The following is a 22,083-nucleotide window of genomic DNA, read 5'->3' on the forward strand; positions in this document are numbered from 1 at the left end:
ATTTGATAACGCGTCGAATAATACATCGGCGGTTGATAAATTAAAATTAAAATATACGCCGATTTGCAATGGTGTATTTTTTCACACAAGGTGTGTTGCACATATCATTAATTTAATCGTGCAAGACGGACTTGCTTCGGATGAGGTTACATCGGTTATAAACGATTTTAGACTAATGATACATGAAGTTTTTAAGAAAAGTAAAAAAAGACAAATGGATTATAGAAAATTTTGTAAAGATACGGGAAGAAAAGCTTTGGGAGCTAATTGGGATGTACCTCATCGATGGAATTCCACTTGCATAATGTTTCAAAGTACTTTGGAACAAAGAGAAACTTTACAAATGTTTCATTCTAGTCTTGCCGAGAATGATTTGGCAATCCCCTTTTCAAATGAGAAATGGGAAATTATCAATGACTTATCGACTTTTCTTGAAGTTTTTAAAACATCAACTACGAAACTATCGGGAACGTATTATCCGACAAGTCCCTTGGTTCTTTCGGAGTTATTTTTAATGGTTAACAATCTTAAAGAATTTGAAAATAAAAGTCCAATGTTTTCAAACATCATATTACCAATGAAGTTTAAATTAAAAAAATACTTTCTTGAATTGCCACCGGTTTTTACTTGCGCCGCCGCTTTAAACCCAATGTTAAATGTTACGGGGGTTGAATGTGTGATAGACGAAATTTTTTCAGCCTTAGATATGCATGAAATTGACCCAAACTTTTCAACAGAGGCAAAAAATTATTTTAACTTGAATTTTAAATTTATGTATGACTTTTATTTAAATAAATATGGGTCAAACATACACATGCCTATGCCGGGGGGGTTTTCATCAAATTCAAGTGCTACTAGAGTACGAGATCCCATGATTAGCCTTATGAACACCGTTCGCAACGTAACGGCTAAAAAACAAAGGGGTAACACCCCTTCAAGCGAACTAGGAAGGTATAGTGCAAATGATTACTCTACCGGTTTATCCGAAGAGGAATATGGCACTTTTGATGTTTTGGCTTGGTGGAAGGTAAAGGAAACCGAGTTTCCGATTCTTGCCACCATGGCCCGTGATTTACTAACCGTCCAAGCTTCTACGGTAGCTTCGGAATCCGCTTTTTCTCTTAGTGGCAGGGTAATATCGGTGAGAAGAACAAGACTAAATTCGGAGTCGGTGGAGATGTGCATTTGCTTAAAGGATCACTTGGACTCAATCGATCGTATTCAACACGTAACCACTCTCGAAGATGAAACACCACTTGATGTTCGAGTGCACGACGAACAAGAAGGCATTTCTACAAGTAATTCCGAGGAAGAAGTCGCCGCTCAATAATTACGACGAACAAGAAGGCTTTTCTAGAAATAATATGTCACAACTTTATATTTATAAGTTTAATGTTTTGTTAGTTTGTTTTTGAAGATTTTAAAACATGTAACCTTTTTTTTTTTGAACTTCTTAAAGTAAATAAAATGAATTTTATGTTAATTGTTTTGTTTATTTTTCATGCTATACAAATACGAATCGTAGTTTAGAATCCAAATCGCAAACGAAAAACGAAAAAAAAAAATTTTACACTGTAACCGGTTGGAACCGGTTACAGTGTAGGAACCGGTTTAGGAACCGGTAAGAACCGGTTAGATAGGTTAGGGGTCCGAGGGTGGGAGAACCGGTTCGGTTCCCTAACCGGTTCGAGCCTGGAACCGGTTTAAAAGGGGGTTTTGAATATAGGAACCGGTTCCGGTTCCTAGTCCCAAACCGTTTTGAACATCTCTAGTTGGATGAAACTTCAATGTGCAAAATATCCTTTGAGGCAAGACTCGGATCTATGTTTTGGTGGGAGTGTTTTCCACCACTCAACAAACGTAGATTTCTCCAAAAACACATCATTGTTGAGCTCTTGTGTCTGAACCCACTCCTTCACTTGTTTCTCTAGAACAACAATATCATGCTTAACCTGTAGATACGGTTTCCTTCGCAGCTCCTCCACTTTTGCCCAAAAAGTGGTCTCGCAACTAGACTCTTCTCCGAGTCTGTGAGCATGCTCGTGCCACCGTTGGGTGTATCTATACCGTTTCGGTCGACCACCCACTCTCAAGTAGGTTCCAGTGTCTTCGTCTTTCGAGTGCCTATAATAGTTGGCTATATCTAAGGGTTCCACCAGCTTCCTAAACTTGGTTCCAAGCTCTACCCACTCGGGATGACTCTCGAACCCATCCGGGAGCTCGTACCGTTTCAGCATCTCTACAATCTCATCCCAAATGCCTGCAAGCTCCAGCCTTTTCACATTTGCGTTGAAGTCGGGAGTACCCTTTTGAATCTTGAAAGCATCATAATAACCAATGTTGCGATCTTTGCAAGCCTTTTGGTACTCGGCTATCACATCTTGCATTTTAATGATGCTGGCTATCTTTGAATCAATCATCTGTTGGTTTTCTAGCTTTTTCTTTTCGAATGCATGTGCTGCTAGAAGACATAGCCTACCCCTCGTGCTCTGCGCAATAATATTAGGTCCAATCGTTCATATGAAAACACAACTCAAATCGGCCAATTCACAATTCTGTAGCTAAAACAAATAAATGTTTGACTAATTGCGCTACGTGTGATTCCAAGATTCTTCTTGTTTATAGTATCAAAACATTAATTTATTCAATATGTTAACTTATGTGAGATATCTGATCTCATATATATTAATATTTAACTAGTAACTTATACGTAATTTCAATCGTATCTTATTTCAAAATGTAATACACGGTATAATCTAATATATATTTAAGACTCACCAGACCAAGATCATTTAGAGCTGCGTGTACAGACGTGATGTCACCAAAAGCATTACCGTTTGCAGACAATGGGATCTCCATATCATCATCAAGGTACACAACATCTTGCATTCCCAAAACACTCTCTTTTACTTCATTATTGTAATCCATTTGTAAGCTTCTACTTTCTGCATCTCTAACCTGAGACTCATCACTAGGCTGACAACAATAAAACAGAATCTGCAGAACCGCATTCGGGTTTGTCACGCAAACAAGTTTCCCATTTCCGGTACAAAAGATAAACGTTCCAGAAGGTCTGTACGGACTAAGTTCAACAAAACTCAAGTAATGAGTTGGTACTCCCCATGAGAGTACAAGCCGCATGACTAGCAACTGAGGATGCGTTTTTCAAAACAGTCCTGAAAAATGACAATGCTTCCTGGGAGGCCGGGATTGATGAGTTTTGAAAGTTTCTTGATTTGGGATTGAAGAAATCAAGAATTTGAGTGAAATCGGATTTAAGGGAGGTTAAGGGGGCTAGTGTTATTCGAGGAACAATGTCATATCTTCCTACGAAATGAACAAAGAAACGGGCCCAGTTTTCTCGGTTTAGAGCGTGTGTGAATATACGGTCGCCCACAAGTGGTGACCCGAAAGTTAAACATTTGCACGGGAAGACGCCGCTAGACCTTGTGTATTTCTCGAGATACCAGACGGCGGCTAGGATGGCCACGGGACCCCCGAAGAGTGGCCTGTGAATATGATGGGTTTTGCTTTCTTAATGGCTTTCTCTACCTGCAGTTTATAAGGTAGTGAGTGCTATAAATAAATGGGTAAATTTTCATCTGTGTGTGAAGGAATTGAATTGGTTACAAATATATATATAGTATTACCTCTGGCTGCAATGTTTTTAGAATAGCTTGAAATCTAAGAAAGAATCCTTGAGTGATCTTAGCGAGCTCGTTATTACCAACACTTTTTAGCGACGGAAACATTAGCGAAGAAGCGTCGATCGTATTCACCCCAAAAGGCTCCTTACTGTAAAAATCTTCAACAGCCCATGATCCACCCAAGGCAAAAACACTATCTTCCGTGCCAGATTCCTTTATAAAACCATTGTTGGACTTGTGTGATTTCACAGCTAAAGCACAGGCTTTTATGATCTCTGCTTCTTTAACACCTACTTTCTCTTCTATATCTTCCTTCAATCTCTCTCTTTCTCTCTATCTTGTGTGTGTTTTTGATAGAAAACAAAAGACTTTTAAGACTTTTGTGTGTTGAAAGTCTTTTTAAGTCTTATGGGTATTTTTGTCATTTGACACCTCTTTGTCAAACGTAACTACAAGAAAATGATTGAATCTAGTTTATTTTATTTTTCGGTAAATAAAACAAATACCCATGTTATTTAAAATAAGGTAAACTAGAATTTAGCATCTCGTGCTTCGCGACAGATACCGTTAAATCGAACAATAAACATAAGTAAAAACGTTAAACTATAAACTCGCTATAAGTTGATGCGAAGTCAGTCTGTATCAAGTTACGACATCAAATCTAAGCAAACGAAATAAATCCGTCAATGCCAAAATACAACAAATTATCATATGTGGAACCAAAAAGACCGGCATGTTACAGATGCGAACCAACACAAATCCGGTTCATATCAGTGGTACCAACAAAAATTCGTAAACATATATAAGTAATCCAAAAAAATATTTTAAGTGCAAGCTAGGTATCAAACGTTGAAATGCGGATATAAAACCATGCGATGAGATGTTTTTAAATCATGAAAAAAGTTTCGGTCATTGTAAAGACGAACTATAAAAAATATGAAAGCAAAGTTTTAGAAAATTGTTTAACCAACAAATAAAAAATATAAAGCCGACATTTGCCCAATTCATATTCACCTAAGCAACATCATTAACATTATATTCTTGAATCACATCCTCAGAAACATCTGCCTCATATCCCTTCATCATCCACATCATCTATATCCTCATCACTGTCATACAACTCTGCCAAGGATTTTAAAATATCATCATTATCAGCATTAGCAACAGGTGAATTCTCCTCATCTTTTGGTGCAGCTGAGGTCTTCTCAACCTCACTGACCAAGGTTTGTATTCTTAGTAAAGCATGTTCCAATTGGGATTCCAAATCAGAATTATTCTTTTTCAAGGCCTCATTCTCCCTTCTTAAGTCATAGTTTTTAAAAAGAACATTCATGTGTCTATCAAGGTATTGGGGTGGTGATTAGTGTTGTGGTGAAGTGGGTGGTGTAGGAACAAGGTTGTCATCTTGTGTAGTCTCCCCTTGAACTTGAGCAATTACTGCATTCACAACATCATTCAACAAATTATCAACATTCACAATCTCCTCATTCACAAGATCATCATCTCCACCATCATTATCATCATTAGACTCAGACATGCCATCGTCCTCACTATAACTATCATCCTCATCACTAGTCACCCTTGGTGACTCTGGCACATCCATAATCACCATGTTATTGTCAATCAACCATGGGAGAATATCATATTCCACTTCTGGATTAAAGTGGCTTGTAACACCCAACCTTGCTATTCTTCCATACACATTTGGGTCTTGCAGGACATGGGTAATAGCCAAACTTGGAAGACCATGGCAAAGAATATTAAATATGATCTGTAAGAATCTTGGATACATGAGAAATCTGTCTTCTGCCCTCTTCCTTAAGTTTACCACCATGCCTTTAAAGATTAATCTTGAGAAGTTGAAATGCATGTTATATACAACAACAACGGTAGTTGTAGAGATTTCTCTACTCATGAGGGTCCAAGTACCCCTCCTTGGTGTAAAACCATGTATAATATGGTGTATCAGAAAGCGGTGCAAAATAGGGAATATTCCCTTTTGAAATTGTCCTTCCTTCTAAAAGTTCATGAGACAGATCGAAATCACGTTACGATTTTAACGAAATTGATTCAACTCTTTAATGTACCGAGCGAAAATCGGTACAAGATGAAAAGCACGATATCTCGTTTAAGCCCAAAGTTTATTAATCAATCACACGATTACAAAAGATATGAAAGTTAACGTTTATGAGACTTAATGGATCGACAGATACAACAATAAAAGTACATGACCAAAAGCCTAACTAACTAACCAACAACAAACCTATTTATAGACAACACAGTAGTTAGCCCACGTATAAGTCTGCATCCGTATAAGTATAGACTTATACGGACAAACATGACCCGACGTATAACCCACCAGTATTCATGAAAGTCGCATAAGTCAACAATCAAACCATATTCATATCCAATCTATATGCGGCTAGCAGTGTATGCTTATCGTGACATCATTATGTAGCGTATAACAAATCATATCAATCAATATGCCAAGAATAGTAGCTGTCCATTATGTAATTAACAAGTAGCCGCATAAGCCCACCATATTCACCTGAACAATATCATGTGTTAGTTAATTCAGCGTGTATGTATAAGATGTACAATAGATGATGCATAAGACCCGTATATCATATGTAACGTATTACCTTAACCATACAGCAGCCGTATACGTGTTATACATATATTAAACCGCTGACCCGTTTGTTAATTCGACTATCAATCCGACCACAAGACGAAAGCTAAAGGCGTTCGTGTATCAACAGACTCCCCCTCGGATTTTGCTTCGTCTTGTTCGTTCAAACGCTTGTCGTTCTCGAGCCTTCAATAATATTGGTTTAAACTCGGTCGTCCAAATCAGCAATCACATTCCAATTATTGAACTTCAAGTTCTTATCTTCAACACGACTCATTAAATCATCAATAAGTAGGTAAGGATAACATATACGTACACGTTTACTTCTATGTTCTCTTTAACTTGAACGCTCGTATATGTCCAATTTCATATAAGTATGTGGAACCAAATGACGCATACGATTAATATTTACTTATATATGGCTGATATGCTATTGTAATATCACATGTTAAGATTAGGTATAAACATTTTAAGACTTTAATCTTCAACCTCCATTGATGACATCATCAAGCTTCAACCTCCATTAAAACGACATCATCAAGCTTCGGTTTGCATCGACACGAAATGCATCAAACTTGATAAGAATAAGATAAAATCAAGTTTCTCGAGTAGAATCGGAGCCACACGGCTCTGATACCAATTAAAAGTTCATGAGACGGATCGAAATCACGTTACGATTTAAACGAAACTAATTCAACTCTTTAATGTACCGAGCAGAAATTAGTACAAGATGAAAAACACGATAATATCTCGTTTAAGCCCAAAGTTTATTAATAAATCACACGATTATAAAAGATATGAAAGCTAACGCTTATGAGACTTAATGGATCGACAGATACAACAATAAAAGTAAATGATCCAAAAGCCTAACTAACTAACCAACAACAAACCTATTTATAGACAGCACAGTAGTTAGCCCATGTATAAGTCTGCATCCGTATAAGTATAGACTTATACGGACAAACATGACCTAGCGTATAACCTACCAGCATTCATGAAAGTCGCATAAGTCAACAATCAAACCATATCCATATCCAATCTATATGCGGCTAGCCGTGCATGCTCATCATGACATCATTATGTAGCGTATAACAAATCATAATAATTAATGTCAATAGTTTTAAGTTGTTCTAACATGCATCCTATAGCACATCATGATCAAACCATCAAACAATTGCCATATAATTCTGATCAAGTAGCCCTCGAGATAGCTTTTAGCATGTAAAATGGAATTTTAGTCACTAAGCAAACAGTACAATTAAGTTGTATAAATTTTACCACAGAAGTATATATGGAATTGGTTTCTCAATATATTTTTATTATAACGGTAGCTAGTATACAAAGTTCACAATAAATAAATCATTCCATATAAGTACAAATAGTTCAGCAGAAAGTAGTTTCATTTTTCTTTCACTTCATTTATCCAACTCATGGATGGCTAACTGAGTTGTCTTCTAGTCTCACAATATTAAGTACCAGAAATGGAACCAGCCCATTTGCCTTGTAAATTTCAAGTTATGATTTCGGGAAATTAGCCGAAAACATCTTCCTGTATCAGATTTGACACAAGATTTTTGTAAATTCATAAAAACTATCTTCTGTATGTCCAAAAAATACAAATCAACACTTTCGGTAATCTAGAGTCAACAAACTATAATCTAGAATCAAGAATCGATTAATAATAATCATATAGCATCAAGCTACAGTCAAACCCATAAGCGGGTATGAATCTGTCCGCAAATTGTTGTCATCAAAACTCAAACCATAATATATTGATGACATCTATAAGGTTCTGATTCATCAAATATCATCATAATAATCAATATTACAGAACTTTGGGCATTTGGGTCTATCAAGAACTCATCTAATGATGAAATTTGAGAATCCATGATCTGATTCGTATGATTGAGATCTAGTCTTTGATGCGATTATGTTATAGAACTATTATGTTAATTGTGTGTACTGTGTGTTGAGAGAGTATTTTGGCAGAGTAATGAGAGGAATCGATATAAAATAAGAACTCTATTAATTAGAATAAGTTACAAGGGATATATATAGGAGATGGGTCTTTCGTTAGACAAGCCTAAAGAATGAGCTTCCTATTCGCTAAGTCATTCGTTATACATATCATAACGAATGACACTACATACATTAACACTCATTCATTAAACACCCTTAACGAATGAGGTCTAATACACACGGGTCTCATTCGCTATAATAACACTAGAGAATGGCCCTTATATACATTTACCAGAATACCCCTATACATTGAAATTATTTTCAAAGACATTAAACAAAGACCGAGACGCTAAACGATGTATCAACAAATTTCCCCTCATATCGAGCTCTTTGTCATATTCGTACTTTGAACCTGCTGGTCTTCCAATCGGCACAGCTGGGAATCCCAAATGCATGACAAACCGGGACAACTCATTGGCATTACATAGCTTGCCCGTTATTTTTAGTGTGTGCCCATCTGATCTAATTATGATATAACACGTCGTTATCGGATTCAGACAAGTTGACCAACCACATCGGATCAATAACTCTAACAAACTCCGTCTTTAATTCTTAATACCCTCAAATTCTTCACTCTTACTAATCACATCCACATTAGCTTTCTACACTTCATTAGATATATTACCCAACAACTTTTGTAACCAATCAATCCCATATCATTATACGTACAAATAGATAAAATGAGTGATAAATAACATAAAACGATATTGAGCCAAAAGATTGTTTCATTGATAACGATAACCGAATGATTACAAGATATTTCATACATGCATATGTATGTATGATTAAGCTCAATCTGCCTCGATGTGCACCTCGAGGCGACCTACCATTCTAGAGAGAATCCGGCAGCATAACGTTACATGTGGAATAAGAAGTCACGAATCTCTATACATATTCTTTAGGGAAGGCCTATTTATAGACACCATCCCCATTCGTTTGACACACCTAACGAATAAGGCTTCCCATAGCGAAGGCTTCCCATTCGCTAAATAACATAGCGAATGGGCACCCTTAAATAACGAATGAGCCTTCTTACGCTACACCCTTAGCGTGTGAGCTCCTAGGCTAACAAATGGGCTTCTTACTCTAACGAATGGACCCCATTCTCTATACAATCCATAGTGAATGGTCTATATTACATGATAGCATAATGACTAAACAACCCCTAGCCTATTCGATTAGCTATACACAACAAATAATGCACTAACAAACTCCCCATTCCGTAGTTATCAAATACTTTAACTACAAATCATCAGTCCCTATAAATAACTCCACTTTGACGGATGATTCTCGGGCTAGTGAAGAGAGATAAATCTGTAGTCTTTTATGCGAACCATAACTCGAAGCTTCTCATATCAGATCATCCCCTCATATAAGCATCTCTAGGTGATCATTTCGATCATCCAACTGGCATATAATATGTGTCAATCTTTAAACAGCTAGAAACAAGTCATCAGCTATCCATCAGCACTTTTAAAGCAAACATATCTTTACATTTGACCTCGTCACACATCTTCATGAATAACACGATCATCCAAAATCTTTCACTTCAGTTTTCCCTCTCTTGATAAAGTCTATCCCAAAATATCAATATTTGCAGCTCTTTTACATCCCATTCGCTTGGATGCACTAATGTTTTGGGCATATGATTCATAGATCCAACCTCCATTAATCAATCCTGAATGATCGGAATTTTTGAATCCAATGACAAGACTCGTTTGTACTCTTCAGTAAGATTAACCCGTTCAAGAATTGTCTCCATCAAGAGAAGTAATCCGCCGAATACTCATAGCCAACATTGTCAAGATTAAAGTTCTTCAGAAAGAATTAAACGAACAGACACTCATAGCCTGCATAATCAGGTTTCAATCTCGAACGTATCAATTAGCAATCGAACAAATGTTGCACTCGTATAGTCTTGAACTCAGTCAAATGTAGATTTAAACCATGTATTACCACCCGAATTGCAGTATTTTATAAAGAAACCCTTGCAAACACTAGAAGATACCAATCAAATAAAATCCTTGTAATTTTTATCTCCCATTTTTCTTAACAAATCCGGCAAGGTATTGAACAAATCTTCAAAAATCTCCAATAAACTCCTCGTTAATTTTATCGGGGACACTCGTCTTCCATGTGGTACGCATAAACACCGTCATTCTCTAAACATATGTTGTTATTTGCTAAACCGATCCTCATTCGTTGAATTTGTATCTCTATTCGCTAAATATTGAGAGAATGGGATCTCATTCTTCAAAATAGGCTTCATTCGCTAACCATTTGAACGAATGGGGTCTCATTTGCTAGAATAGACCTCATAAGCTAAACAAGTTGATGAATGACATAAGTGATAGATAATGACTTAACGAATGGCCAACAATTCATATTGAATGAGCAAGTTGAATTGAAAAGTAGCGAATGAGCCATTGGAGCAGTTACTCTAGCCAACGAAAATTGTGTATCACCGAAAAAATTAGTTACGTCGCTGGAAAAATGGTTTTCATGGACGGAATCATCAAAATCAAACTCCATCCATAGCGGAATCATCAATTCATATTCAAATCACTAAATTAAACCACCAAAATCCACATGAAGGTTCGAATTTCATCCAGGAACACAAATCACCATAAAATTTTAACAAACATCCACAAATTTAACCCAAATCTGATCAAACAACAGCATGAACATGAAGAACACCACGATGCATCTCGGATCAAAATTCACATCAAAATTGGTACGTATCAAAAGAAATTCACGCTCTAATACCAAATGAGGAAATCGTTTTAACCTCTAGACAATAAATAACATAGAATGATATCGAGCTGAAAGATTGTTTCATTGATAACAATAACCGAATGATTACAAGATATTTAATGCATGCATACTTACATACGGTTAAGCTCGATCCGCCTCGATGTGCACCTCGAGGCGGCCTATCATTCTAGAGAGAATCGGCAGCATAACGTTACTTATGGAATAATAAGGCTGTGATCTCTATACTCATTCTCTAGGGCAGACCTATTTATATACATCGTCCCCATTCATTAGACACACCAAACGAATGAGGCTTCCCATAGAGAATGGCCTCCCACTCTCCAAATCTCATAACGAATGGACACCCTTAAAGAACGAATGAGCCTTCATACGTTACACCCTTAGCGTATGAGCTCCTATGTCACAACCCAACCTAAGGCGGAAATGGCAGGGCATGAGCTGATTGTTCACTGCTCTCAATGTACTATCATGCATAATTAAAATGTGACAATATCTATTAAAATTAAATTAAATATTCAAATAAATTTCAACCAACAAAGTGCATAAATTAAAAGTAAAGGCATCAAGATAATTCAAAAATTCTAAGTTTAAACTAAGTCTTGATTTATTGTCTTGATAATGTTTCTTCTAAAATAAGCAATCCTAAATCTTCACCAAACATGAACCAATTAAAATGATAACTTGCATATGCGTATAAAATAAATAGTTTTGTCAATTCAAGGTTGAGTGAGTAAAACACCAGTTAGTTTAAGATACAATATAATATGAAAACGTAAAAATTGTTCCTGTGAGATAAACAATTAAGCCAATGAGCAAATAATGAGTGTCGGTAAAACCGTTTTCTTTCGAATTGGGCATTGGCTATTACGATGGTCGTATGATCATACTATTACTATGATTATGATGGACCTCTCTGAATGCGGACAATTAAGAAAATAAACATATAGTAAGTTAGGCAAGTAATTGATTTGCATATAAGGTTAACAATTTGCTAACGTGAATAGTAAATAATAGATAAATATAATACGATACGCATATGTCCCCAATGGTATTGAAAATAAGTAAAAAGGAGAGTGAATTACTCACATTATCAATAAGCGGAGATTTGAATATGATAAGAAAATGAACACTATGAGTCACGCTCACCGAGAATCAATAAGAACAAATCCTAAGCAAAATTGATAGTCGGAGAAATACTACGAGTTAATAGATGGACTAAAAAAGAATTGAGATATGAACGGATATTGGAGAGTTAAAAATAAATTGAAAGTTTATTTTATAAAAGTTATTAAAATTATATTAGTAATAAAAGAACAAATCCTTTAACTTAAAAATATTAAAGTTGTAATAATTAAGATGAATATTTGTTTATAAGAATACATTTGTTTAGAAAATTTTACCAATAATTATGTTAACAAGACATATTTTAGTTATATATTATAAATTAGTAATCCCTATTAACTCTTTAATATTAAAACATTTATCAATTTTAATAACTATTATATATACATACATACATACATATATACATACATACATATATATAGTTTTAACCATGATTCAGAAAACAACAAGTTAATGTGTCGGTTTTAATAAAATATCAATTAATTATTGTATTTATAATATTTATAACATAATTTAATTGATTAAATATAACCACTAAAATAATATACAAAAAATAAAGATGCAAAAACGGGTTGGGGTGGCTCGAACCCGCATCCCCAACCACTCCAAGCCTTAACACCCACACACCAGCCAACTGAGCTGGTGTGTTACTTGATATAAACATGATAACATTAAATTATAAATAGATTAGTTAAAAACCCCAAATCACACATATACCCTAATAAGATCAATCGGCCAAAACGTTAATCGTTTGCTTGATTAACCTTCGGGTTAATGGAGAGGGTTTAAAAGCGAACATGTCCATATAACATACTACCTTAAACGTCGTTAATTTGATAATCAATTAGAACTATGAATGGTCGGTGGTTACTTGATTAAGAACGGGTACTTGCAGGTTTTGAAAACTTAATTAACTATGGTGGTTTTGATTGCGATGACTGTATAATAGGGCAAACGTGTTTGATTGAGTTATAAGCGATGAATAATGGTATAATACCAATATACTAATGTAAGGCCCCGAACCCGGTGACCCTACTTTAGCGTCGGATTTACTCATAAACACAGTTCTTCAAATCAGAGTTTATTAAAACTTTTCGCGGAATATAAAACATCAATCATTTGTTACAAAACATTAAATCTTTTCTTTGATACCATAACACAAAACTTTATATTTAAAACATCTTTACTTCTTTCTTCAGATGCCAGCCGTTCAATCCATGTCGTGTGTCATCCTCATGCTAACTCTATAATCAGCTCACCTGCGTGCATACTTAAAGTCAGCTACGCTGAGTGAGTTCTAGTTAATCGAACGCCAAACAATACATACATATCCGTAGATACATATCCATACTTCACTAGTTACCCTTCTGTTCTACATACATACTTGCTACTATACATACATACATATCTACAATCACTAACCTCAGTCTACCGAGAGTACGTTCATAGTTCACCGTCTATACCTGTACTCAAGGTCGTGAACACGTACAAGGTTCGCAGTCCTTACCTATGTTCACCATTTATGGTACGTACAAGGATCGCGGTCCTTCCCTATACCATAGTACATCCACAACACGTGCAAGGTTCGCAGTCCTTCCCTATGTTGCAACCTAATTCATAGCACGTACGAGGTTCGCAGTCCTCCCCTATGCTACAAAATCAGCACGTATAAGGTTCACAGTCCTTTCCTATGCTGAAATACATCCACAACACGTACAAGGTTCGCAGTCCTTCCCTATGTTGCAACCTAATTCATAGCACGTACGAGGTTCGCAGTCCTCCCCTATGCTACAAAATCAGCACGTATAAGGTTCACAGTCCTTTCCTATGCTGAAATACATCCACAACACGTACAAGGTTCGCAGTCCTTCCCTATGTTGCAACCTAATTCATAGCACGTACGAGGTTCGCAGTCCTCCCCTATGCTACAAATACAGCACGTATAAGGTTCACAGTCCTTTCCTATGCTGACGCCTATCTACATTACGTATAAGGTTCGCGGTCCTTATCTACGTTTACATATATCATCTACTTCATGTATAAGGCTCGCAGTCCTTAACTACGCCATCACCAGCCGAGTCTATGTCCGACAGAAGCTAGAGGGATTTGCCATCCTAACTTACTATGTCGAACGTAGAACTCACATGCCATTCGTGTACCTAAATACACATACTTACATTATAACATAAGAACACTCTAGGCATTCTTTACCTCATTCATTTAACAACCATACCCCTTGTCGTTACGTGCAATATCCGAAGATCGTTCACGCCCCGACAAGTATTCATTTGAAATATTCATACATCTTCGATATATAATATTCGTACCTTTATTTTTAACCTGACAGTACGCGCAATATCCGAAGATCGTTCGCGTACCGACAAACAATCATTCATATCTATCACACATATCACATATGACATACACTTATCACTTAGGATAAATGTATTAACAACACATCGAGTATGCACACAGCCCCGAAAACATAACAAGGAATGGGGCTAGAAACTCACCTGAACACGGTTACGTTCACCGTTAATCGTAATCCCTTTCTTCAGCTGTGCACGGCTGACTGTATAACAAGTACACGTATCAAACAACTATCACTACTCATATCATCTTTCCAGTCTTAACTACTACCCACAACGAACGGGGGTCCGGGGGCAGCGCCCCTGGCAGCAGGGTCTAGGGGCGGCAGCCCCTAGCATAGTCCAAGGGGCAGAGCCCCTGGCTGGGGTCGAGCTGCCAGGTCAGCTTAGAAAAATTTTATTTACATTGACTGTCTTAACACATTTTTCATTAGGTTTTTAATTTATTTTCTAATCGAACTTGACTTTAGGCGAAGTTAACCTTAGGCGAACTTAGTTTTAGGCGAAGTTGTCATCAGGCGAACTTGGCCTCAGGCGAAGTTACCAGTTAGGCGAACTTAACTTTACAGCGAAGTTGCCATCAGGCGAACTTGGCTTCAGGCGAAGTTGTCATCAGGCGAACTTGGCCTCAGGCGAAGTTACCAGTTAGGCGAACTTAACTTTACAGCGAAGTTGCCATCAGGCGAACCTAGCTTGCAGGCGAAGTTCATCAGGCGAACTTAGCTTGCAGGCGAAGTTCGTCACTTTGAAGGCGAAGTTGCCCAGATGAAGGCGAAGTTGCCCAGATGAAGGCGAAGTTGCCCAGGCAGCCGCTGTTTTAGTTTCTGATCGGCATTTCGAGCGATTTTGACACCCTTGCTATGGTTCAATATCACCCACTACGCTACCCGACCATTTTTTTGGTCGTTTAAACACTAAAAGCTTGGATCTTTAAACTTCAAAGATCAAGAATCATACCTTTTTGGGCTTGTTTGGATCTCCTTTAACTTGTTAACGCAACTAGTCGCCCTCTCTCACTCTCGGATCAGTCCGATTCTTCCCTTGGCTCGGCCCGGTTCCGGCGAAGTTAGTGTATGTGTGTGTGGAGTGTGCTTGGATAAAGATAGAGTGAAGATATTTTGGGGTGTTAGGGTATTTATATCCCTGAGATCCCATGGACCTAAGGCCCATTCTCATTTAACCCATCCTAATTAATCCAAGTCCACAACCCACATCCATTACCCAACACTAGCCCGACCCATACCAACTCCTATTCTATTATTTATTTCCTGATAACCCGGGTAAACTTTCTCTCTATAATTAAGTAACATAATTAATATTACTTGGAAATTTCGGGATGTTACAACTAATGACAGATAGATAATATAGTCAATACGTATCTATAGATCACAGTTTCCTAATTACGATCGTTGGTGAGTTCATTTAGGCTTAAGGAAAGATTTGCACAAATCAATTTCACTATTAGGACGAGAATTAAGCTTCAAGCAAAGAAAATGAATATGGGTATACGGTATGAATATGGATACGGGTTTTGGGTTAATGGGTTTCTGATTAAAATGTTGAATATAAATTAAGAAACAAATTAGGGTTAAAGTATAGTTTATGGTGAAAATTGTATATAAATGAAAGTTATTTATATATATATTAAATAAATAAAATAAACAATTAATAAAACTAGTAATTACTCGATAGATGCAATATTTTATTGAAAAAATTTCCCGAACAAAGAAATGGGTCGGGTAATAGACACAAAATATTAAATGCAAAATTCGAATTGTTACATCCTAGGCTCACGAATGGGCTACTTATTCTAACGAATGGACCCCATTTGCTATACAGTCCATAGCGAATGGGCCATATTACACGATAGCATAATAACTAAACTACTCTAGCTTATTCGATTAGCTACGGACAAAAAATCATGCACTAACAAAATCAACACATAAAACCTACATATGGTTTCTTCGAACATCCAATATCTTTATTGTCTTGAAAACCTCCTTGATTTATTTATAACAAAAATTCTAGGGTAGAATGGAACCCTAGGTCCTTCAAAATACACACTAGCTAGTAGTTAAAACTTGTAAAAAGCAAAAAAAAAAAAAAAAAAAAAAAGAAAGTTGAAACAACAACAAACGTTGGATTCAAAGGAGAAGACGACGAGTGTTGATTAGGACTTGTTGTTGTCTTCTCGATTGCACACGCATAATTGCAACGCCTTGGAGAAATAATCCTATAGACACCACTACTAGTAAGCAGGTATACGTCTTTCTTATTATCCTGCCCAAATGAAAATATGTAACCCAGTGATGGAAATGAATTTCCCGGAACAATGTCGCATGATGTAGGAGAATCTGAGGCACAAGTAAAGGGAATCTTTTTAGATGTAAAATTCCCACTATCTCTGGGGAATTCGGTGCCCACCCACATTGCGGTTGCGTATAGATCCGCATACAAGTAACTGAAAAACAAGAAGCAAAATGTTAACTAACTAGTCATGATGGCTTGTTGAACTATTAATTTCATCAAGTCGATGTAAACACTAATCTCCTTGTTTTAGACCTCCTAGTTAGCAACGAATTCGTACAATCAAGGAAGGCTGAATTGATCTCTACCAAACATTTTGTATGATTTTTATTTGAATGGTAATGTTCAGCTTCACAAATCAAGCTGCTATGATTTTCTATATTTCAAATAACTAAAGTATGACAAGAATTAAAATTGGTGTTATTTACAAGTGATTATTAAAACTAATTGTATATTTCAAACCTTAATTAATTTATTTATCATTTATTTATTTTTTCAACTTAGATTCTGATTATCAAAGGCTTAAATGATTAATTCAACCTTGTTTACCATTAAATGCAGCGTTGTAAAAGTCGGATTCCAAAACCTTGGAATCGGCGATTCCAAGGTCCTCGAATATCAACTTTGCCGTCTTTTTCCAACTCGGCCACTATTATTCGTCAAGGTCTAACTCGGTCAAAAGTTAGAGTACCTGGGATTACTCAACCTCCAAGGCCAACTCGGCCATAATTTTTTTATTTATGTTTTAATCTTTTTGTTAATTGTTTTAGTAAATAATTAAAAATTACAACAAAACATGAATTTTTTAAATTATCTTTTTTTTCATATGAATTATGCTTATTTTAGCATGAATTATGTTTATCTTAACATATATATATAGGGGAGGGTTATTTTGATAACCATGGTGAGTTTTAAGAACTTTAAGAACTCAATTTTGAACCACAAATTTAATTAAATGATATAAAATATGTGGCTGAGATTAAATTTAATTAAAAAATGAAGCAGGAGAGAGTATAAGTATTTTTGATAATTACACAAGTTTAAACGTTAGTTACACATGTGTAAAAAGTCGATTCGGTGTGTAAAAAAATACCGTAATTTTTTGTACATCACTTACACTTAAGTATTACACATGTGTAAAAAAAATTCGAAAAAAAAAATTGTTACGTTGAGTTCTTTCGAGTTCTTAAAACTCAAAGTGGTTCTCAAAAGAAATCATATATATATATATAGTATCCAATAATTAATTTACGTTATATTTATCATGTCCGAGTACAAGCCGAACACTCTCCGAGTACTCCCTACAAGGAGGTCGACCGCCTAACGAGCTTTACAACATTAATTAAAAGTATTAAACAAGTTAAGCCAGGACCAAGAAAACATGTACTTACCTTCCATACATGCATGGATCAGTTTTGGACCTATAGACACACCCTCCGGTAATAGAGGCTGAGCCTTCATTCTTATTCAATTCATAATGACTATATCCCATCACCGGAAAAATAGGATTGATGGAATCTGTTGATGAATTCCCTCCAGACGTTTGGGGAGGGGAGAAACGACCAGGTCCTTCGTAAAGCCGCCAACCATAGTTCCCATCTTTCTTGATCATATTCACTTCCTCGTATTCATCCTTTGGCAAAAAAAAACAACAAAAGGATGAACAGTTATTTACTAGGAAAACATATATTGTTTTTGAGGAACACAATACATAGGAAACATAATACCTGGCCTATATCACCACAAAAGAAATATGATGATCTTTCACTGTCATAACTACAACGCCAAGGATTACGTAATCCTAGTGCCCATATTTCCGGCAACAAGTCGTCGTCTTTAGTATATGGATTATCCCTCGGAACAGAGTAGTTTCCCCATAACGCGAGTTGTGTAATATCTTCTTGACCTAGAGATTCATCACCAATATTTATTAATCCATCATTGAATTAATATGTTATTTGTTTGAATATATAATACGACTACATAGAAATGGTTCCTTGGGTCATGCATAATCTCTAACAATATTAAAAGTTAATATTTTTCTTAGAAAGGCAAATTATTATTATAATTACATATATTTTATCGTATTCAACATAAAAGATATATGTTTCCTGCCTCGCAAAATGTCACGTGTATTCCAAAAACATATGTATCTCAGTAGTGCATGTTATTTTGTAAGTAATTAATAGCAAATATGAACTTAACTCATATTTAAAACTCCTTATAAAGAAAACTAGCCCAAAAGTATTTAGCCTCTTTCAAGTAATGCTATACAAAGGCACAAGTTTTGTTAAAATTAAACTTTTAATGCTTATAGGAGAACTAGTGAATAAGCTACTCACTTTTTTACAATTTAACTTTATATGACATCTATATAAGGCACCATACCATCTATTTCACATCACACCAATTTATTACTTCATTAAATGTGAGATGTACTACCGGTTCCTGTCAATAATGATTGTGTTAAATCAATTCTTATATACAATTCAAAATAAATAATCCCAACTTTTGTGTATTGGCTGATAATAATTTCAACTTTAAAAATCACTATCAGTGATCTCATCTTTCAACTACTTTTGTCTCAATGGACCTCTGTTAAAAAACATTTAACGTCGTTAAGTTTTTTCCGAGTTTCAAACCGATGTTTTAGGCTTTTGATTAAAAGAACGATACGATTCGACCGATGTAAAACTTATCTAGAAACGTTGATCCAAACGGCAAAACAACGTTTCAATTCGGGTGCTTACATTTCCAATTAACAAAAAACAAGTCTTTTGGATCAACGTTTCGAGATAAATTTTACATCGGTCGAGTCGAATCAAGTCGTTCTTCCAATCAAAAACCCTAAAACATCGTTTTGAAACTCGGGAAAAAACTTAACGGCATTGAATGTTTTTTAACAGATGTCCATTGAGACAAAAATAGTTGAAAGTTTTGACCGCTAGTAGTGATTTTTAAAGTTATGATTATTATCGGTTAATACACAAAAGTTAGGAGTATTTATTTCTAATTTATCATTTTTATATCACAGTTTTTGTTATTCAAAATTCTTATACAACCATCAACATCACCACGACTGTCTCCACATCTATAACCTCCCCACTTCCTTCATTAACATGAGGGTATCCGCACCAAAATTGCAAAGTTCGTTGTTTTCTTTTTTATATTAAAGACCAGGAAAATCCAACGATGTATCAAAACCACTTTTGAAAGTTTCTACAACCTATTCCAGTTAAAAGTTAGTCCGGATTAAAGATTTTATTTAGAAGCAAATCTGATCCACTAGGAAGATGAAGAACCAACGCTACTATAATGGCAACCGCATCTTAAAAAAACAAAGACCTCGCTTAAACGAAGTTTAGTTTAAGGGAGAGTATTAGTATATAAACTAAACTTATTTATTAATAATTATAAGTATAGGGGTCTAACTGTAATTATTGTATCTAGTAAGGTTAATATATAAATATTTAGTTTATAAATAGGGAATGATGTTAGACAAGTGTAATAATCACGTGTCGCAATCACATTTTTAGTATTGTTATTCAAGAATTCATTGGTTTCATCATTGTGTTCTTATTATCAATTCAATTTTCAATTGTGTGTATTGATCTTTGATTACCAACAGTGACATCAGAGCCAAGGTTTTAATTGATTTGAGAATTCAGTTATGAACGTTCTAGTCTCAAATTGATCAATTGAAATTATCTGTGGGATAATCAATCGATTAGGTATAAGGGTCAGTGATCAACTAAATCAAGGAATTCAAGTAATTGAGTTGATCGATTAAGGGAAGAACAAGAAAGGATCGATCAAATTTGATCAAAGGCAAAATCTAATTCAAAATTACTTGTGATCATTGATTGGTCAAGAAAAAGAAAAGGATTGTGATTCTATTCAATCGATCCCTACAATCCATAAAAGTGACCCGTTATTATTTGATTTTTTATTAATTTTAAAAGCTAAAATCAAGGTCCACTAATTTAGGGAATATTGTGGTTGGTCTAGGACTTTGGATTGAATAAGGGTTGTGATTAATTGATCAAGAGAAATTACGTCTCAATTAAGAATTTGATCAAAGAAAGATAAGAAGAGTTTGTTTTGATAACGAACACGTCTTCAAGAAACTAGAAGGGTAAAACAATAGGTTTTGTTTTTGTTTGCCGTACTCGGTTAAAATCCGAAAGTGTTTACAAGAAATTAATGTTCTTGAATTTAATTTTTTTCCAAGAAGGGTTGGCTTGTTTTCGAAAAACAAAGCAAGAAAAGTTAAAGAATAGTTGGTTTGATTTGCTTGGCAACCGAAAAACCTATTGTCGTCGGTGGAGACATATAATTGGCTTTGATTTACTTTGCAACCGAAAACCCGATACTATTCTTGGTCGAAAAGGTTGGTTTTGATTCACTTGGTGACCGATATACCCGAACACCATTGTGTTTAAGAGTAGTTGGTTTGGGTTATTTTAGCAACCGAAAAACCTGTATATTGTTGTCGGTTGAGACGAACAATTGGTTTTGATTTTGTAACGATTCCGGCAAATCCAGGTATACCCTAGCCGGAATATACTATTTACGTGTTATTTAATACTGATTATATGAGTTATAGTACGTTTATACGAGTATATATGATTCATAGTACGAGTCATACTCGATTATATAGTGAATCGTATTGGAATTACAATTAACCAATGAACGATTATTGAAACCCGAACGAATCGGGAATTACATTATAGACGAAGTATATAATGTTTAAGTGATGTTTACGAAGTATTAATGCTTCGGGATAGGTGAATTATAGCACAGAAAAAGGATTTCGATTTAATGGTACGTCGGTACGCTAAACGAAACCTTTAACACCAAACCAAGCAAGAGACGATCAATCAAGCCGAAAAAAAAAGATGCGTAATTATTAATAATATGATGTTTTAATGTCATGGGTTAAGTTTTTTTAAGTTTTTAAATCAGTTTTAGGTAAATTTTATTTTAACCCGAAAAACAACCATTTTATGCTCGTTTTAAGCCGAACTACGAGTTTAAACGAGAAACGAACTGAGCCAGATTATCCACAACATTATCCGGATTGCGTAATCCGAATATGTGGCCTAGAATGGATGTGTGGGCCCCACCCCACCCATTACTTTGGACCGATCGGTCCTAGGGGGTATTATTTACCTCACTTTTTCTTTTTTATCCATCAAACAAACAAGAACTC

The 22,083-nt window shown here is 35.6% G+C and overlaps 1 protein-coding gene and 1 pseudogene across 2 annotated transcripts; both read right to left on the reverse strand.

Moving 5' to 3' along the window:
• Positions 1–1,776: 1,776 nt before the first annotated feature.
• LOC143545225 (protein EDS1L-like) lies at positions 1,777–4,980 on the reverse strand (annotated as a pseudogene). Its single transcript, XR_013137390.1, has 4 exons — positions 4,738–4,980; positions 3,651–3,980; positions 2,779–3,552; positions 1,777–2,489 (listed from the first exon to the last, which is right to left on the reverse strand). The product of XR_013137390.1 is annotated as a protein EDS1L-like (transcript).
• Positions 4,981–16,631: 11,651 nt separating this feature from the next.
• Positions 16,632–21,304, reverse strand: LOC143545226 (HIPL1 protein-like). Its single transcript, XM_077037147.1, has 4 exons — positions 21,223–21,304; positions 18,599–18,777; positions 18,263–18,504; positions 16,632–17,025 (listed from the first exon to the last, which is right to left on the reverse strand). Exons 1-4 carry the CDS (start codon positions 21,302–21,304, stop codon positions 16,632–16,634), a joined length of 897 nt encoding a protein of 298 aa, XP_076893262.1.
• Positions 21,305–22,083: the final 779 nt, after the last annotated feature.

Source organism: Bidens hawaiensis, unplaced genomic scaffold, assembly GCF_021521415.1.
Source record: "Bidens hawaiensis isolate Kalapana, Puna unplaced genomic scaffold, B.hawaiensis_p1.1 tig00013873_1, whole genome shotgun sequence".
NCBI classification, from domain to species: domain Eukaryota; kingdom Viridiplantae; phylum Streptophyta; class Magnoliopsida; order Asterales; family Asteraceae; genus Bidens; species Bidens hawaiensis.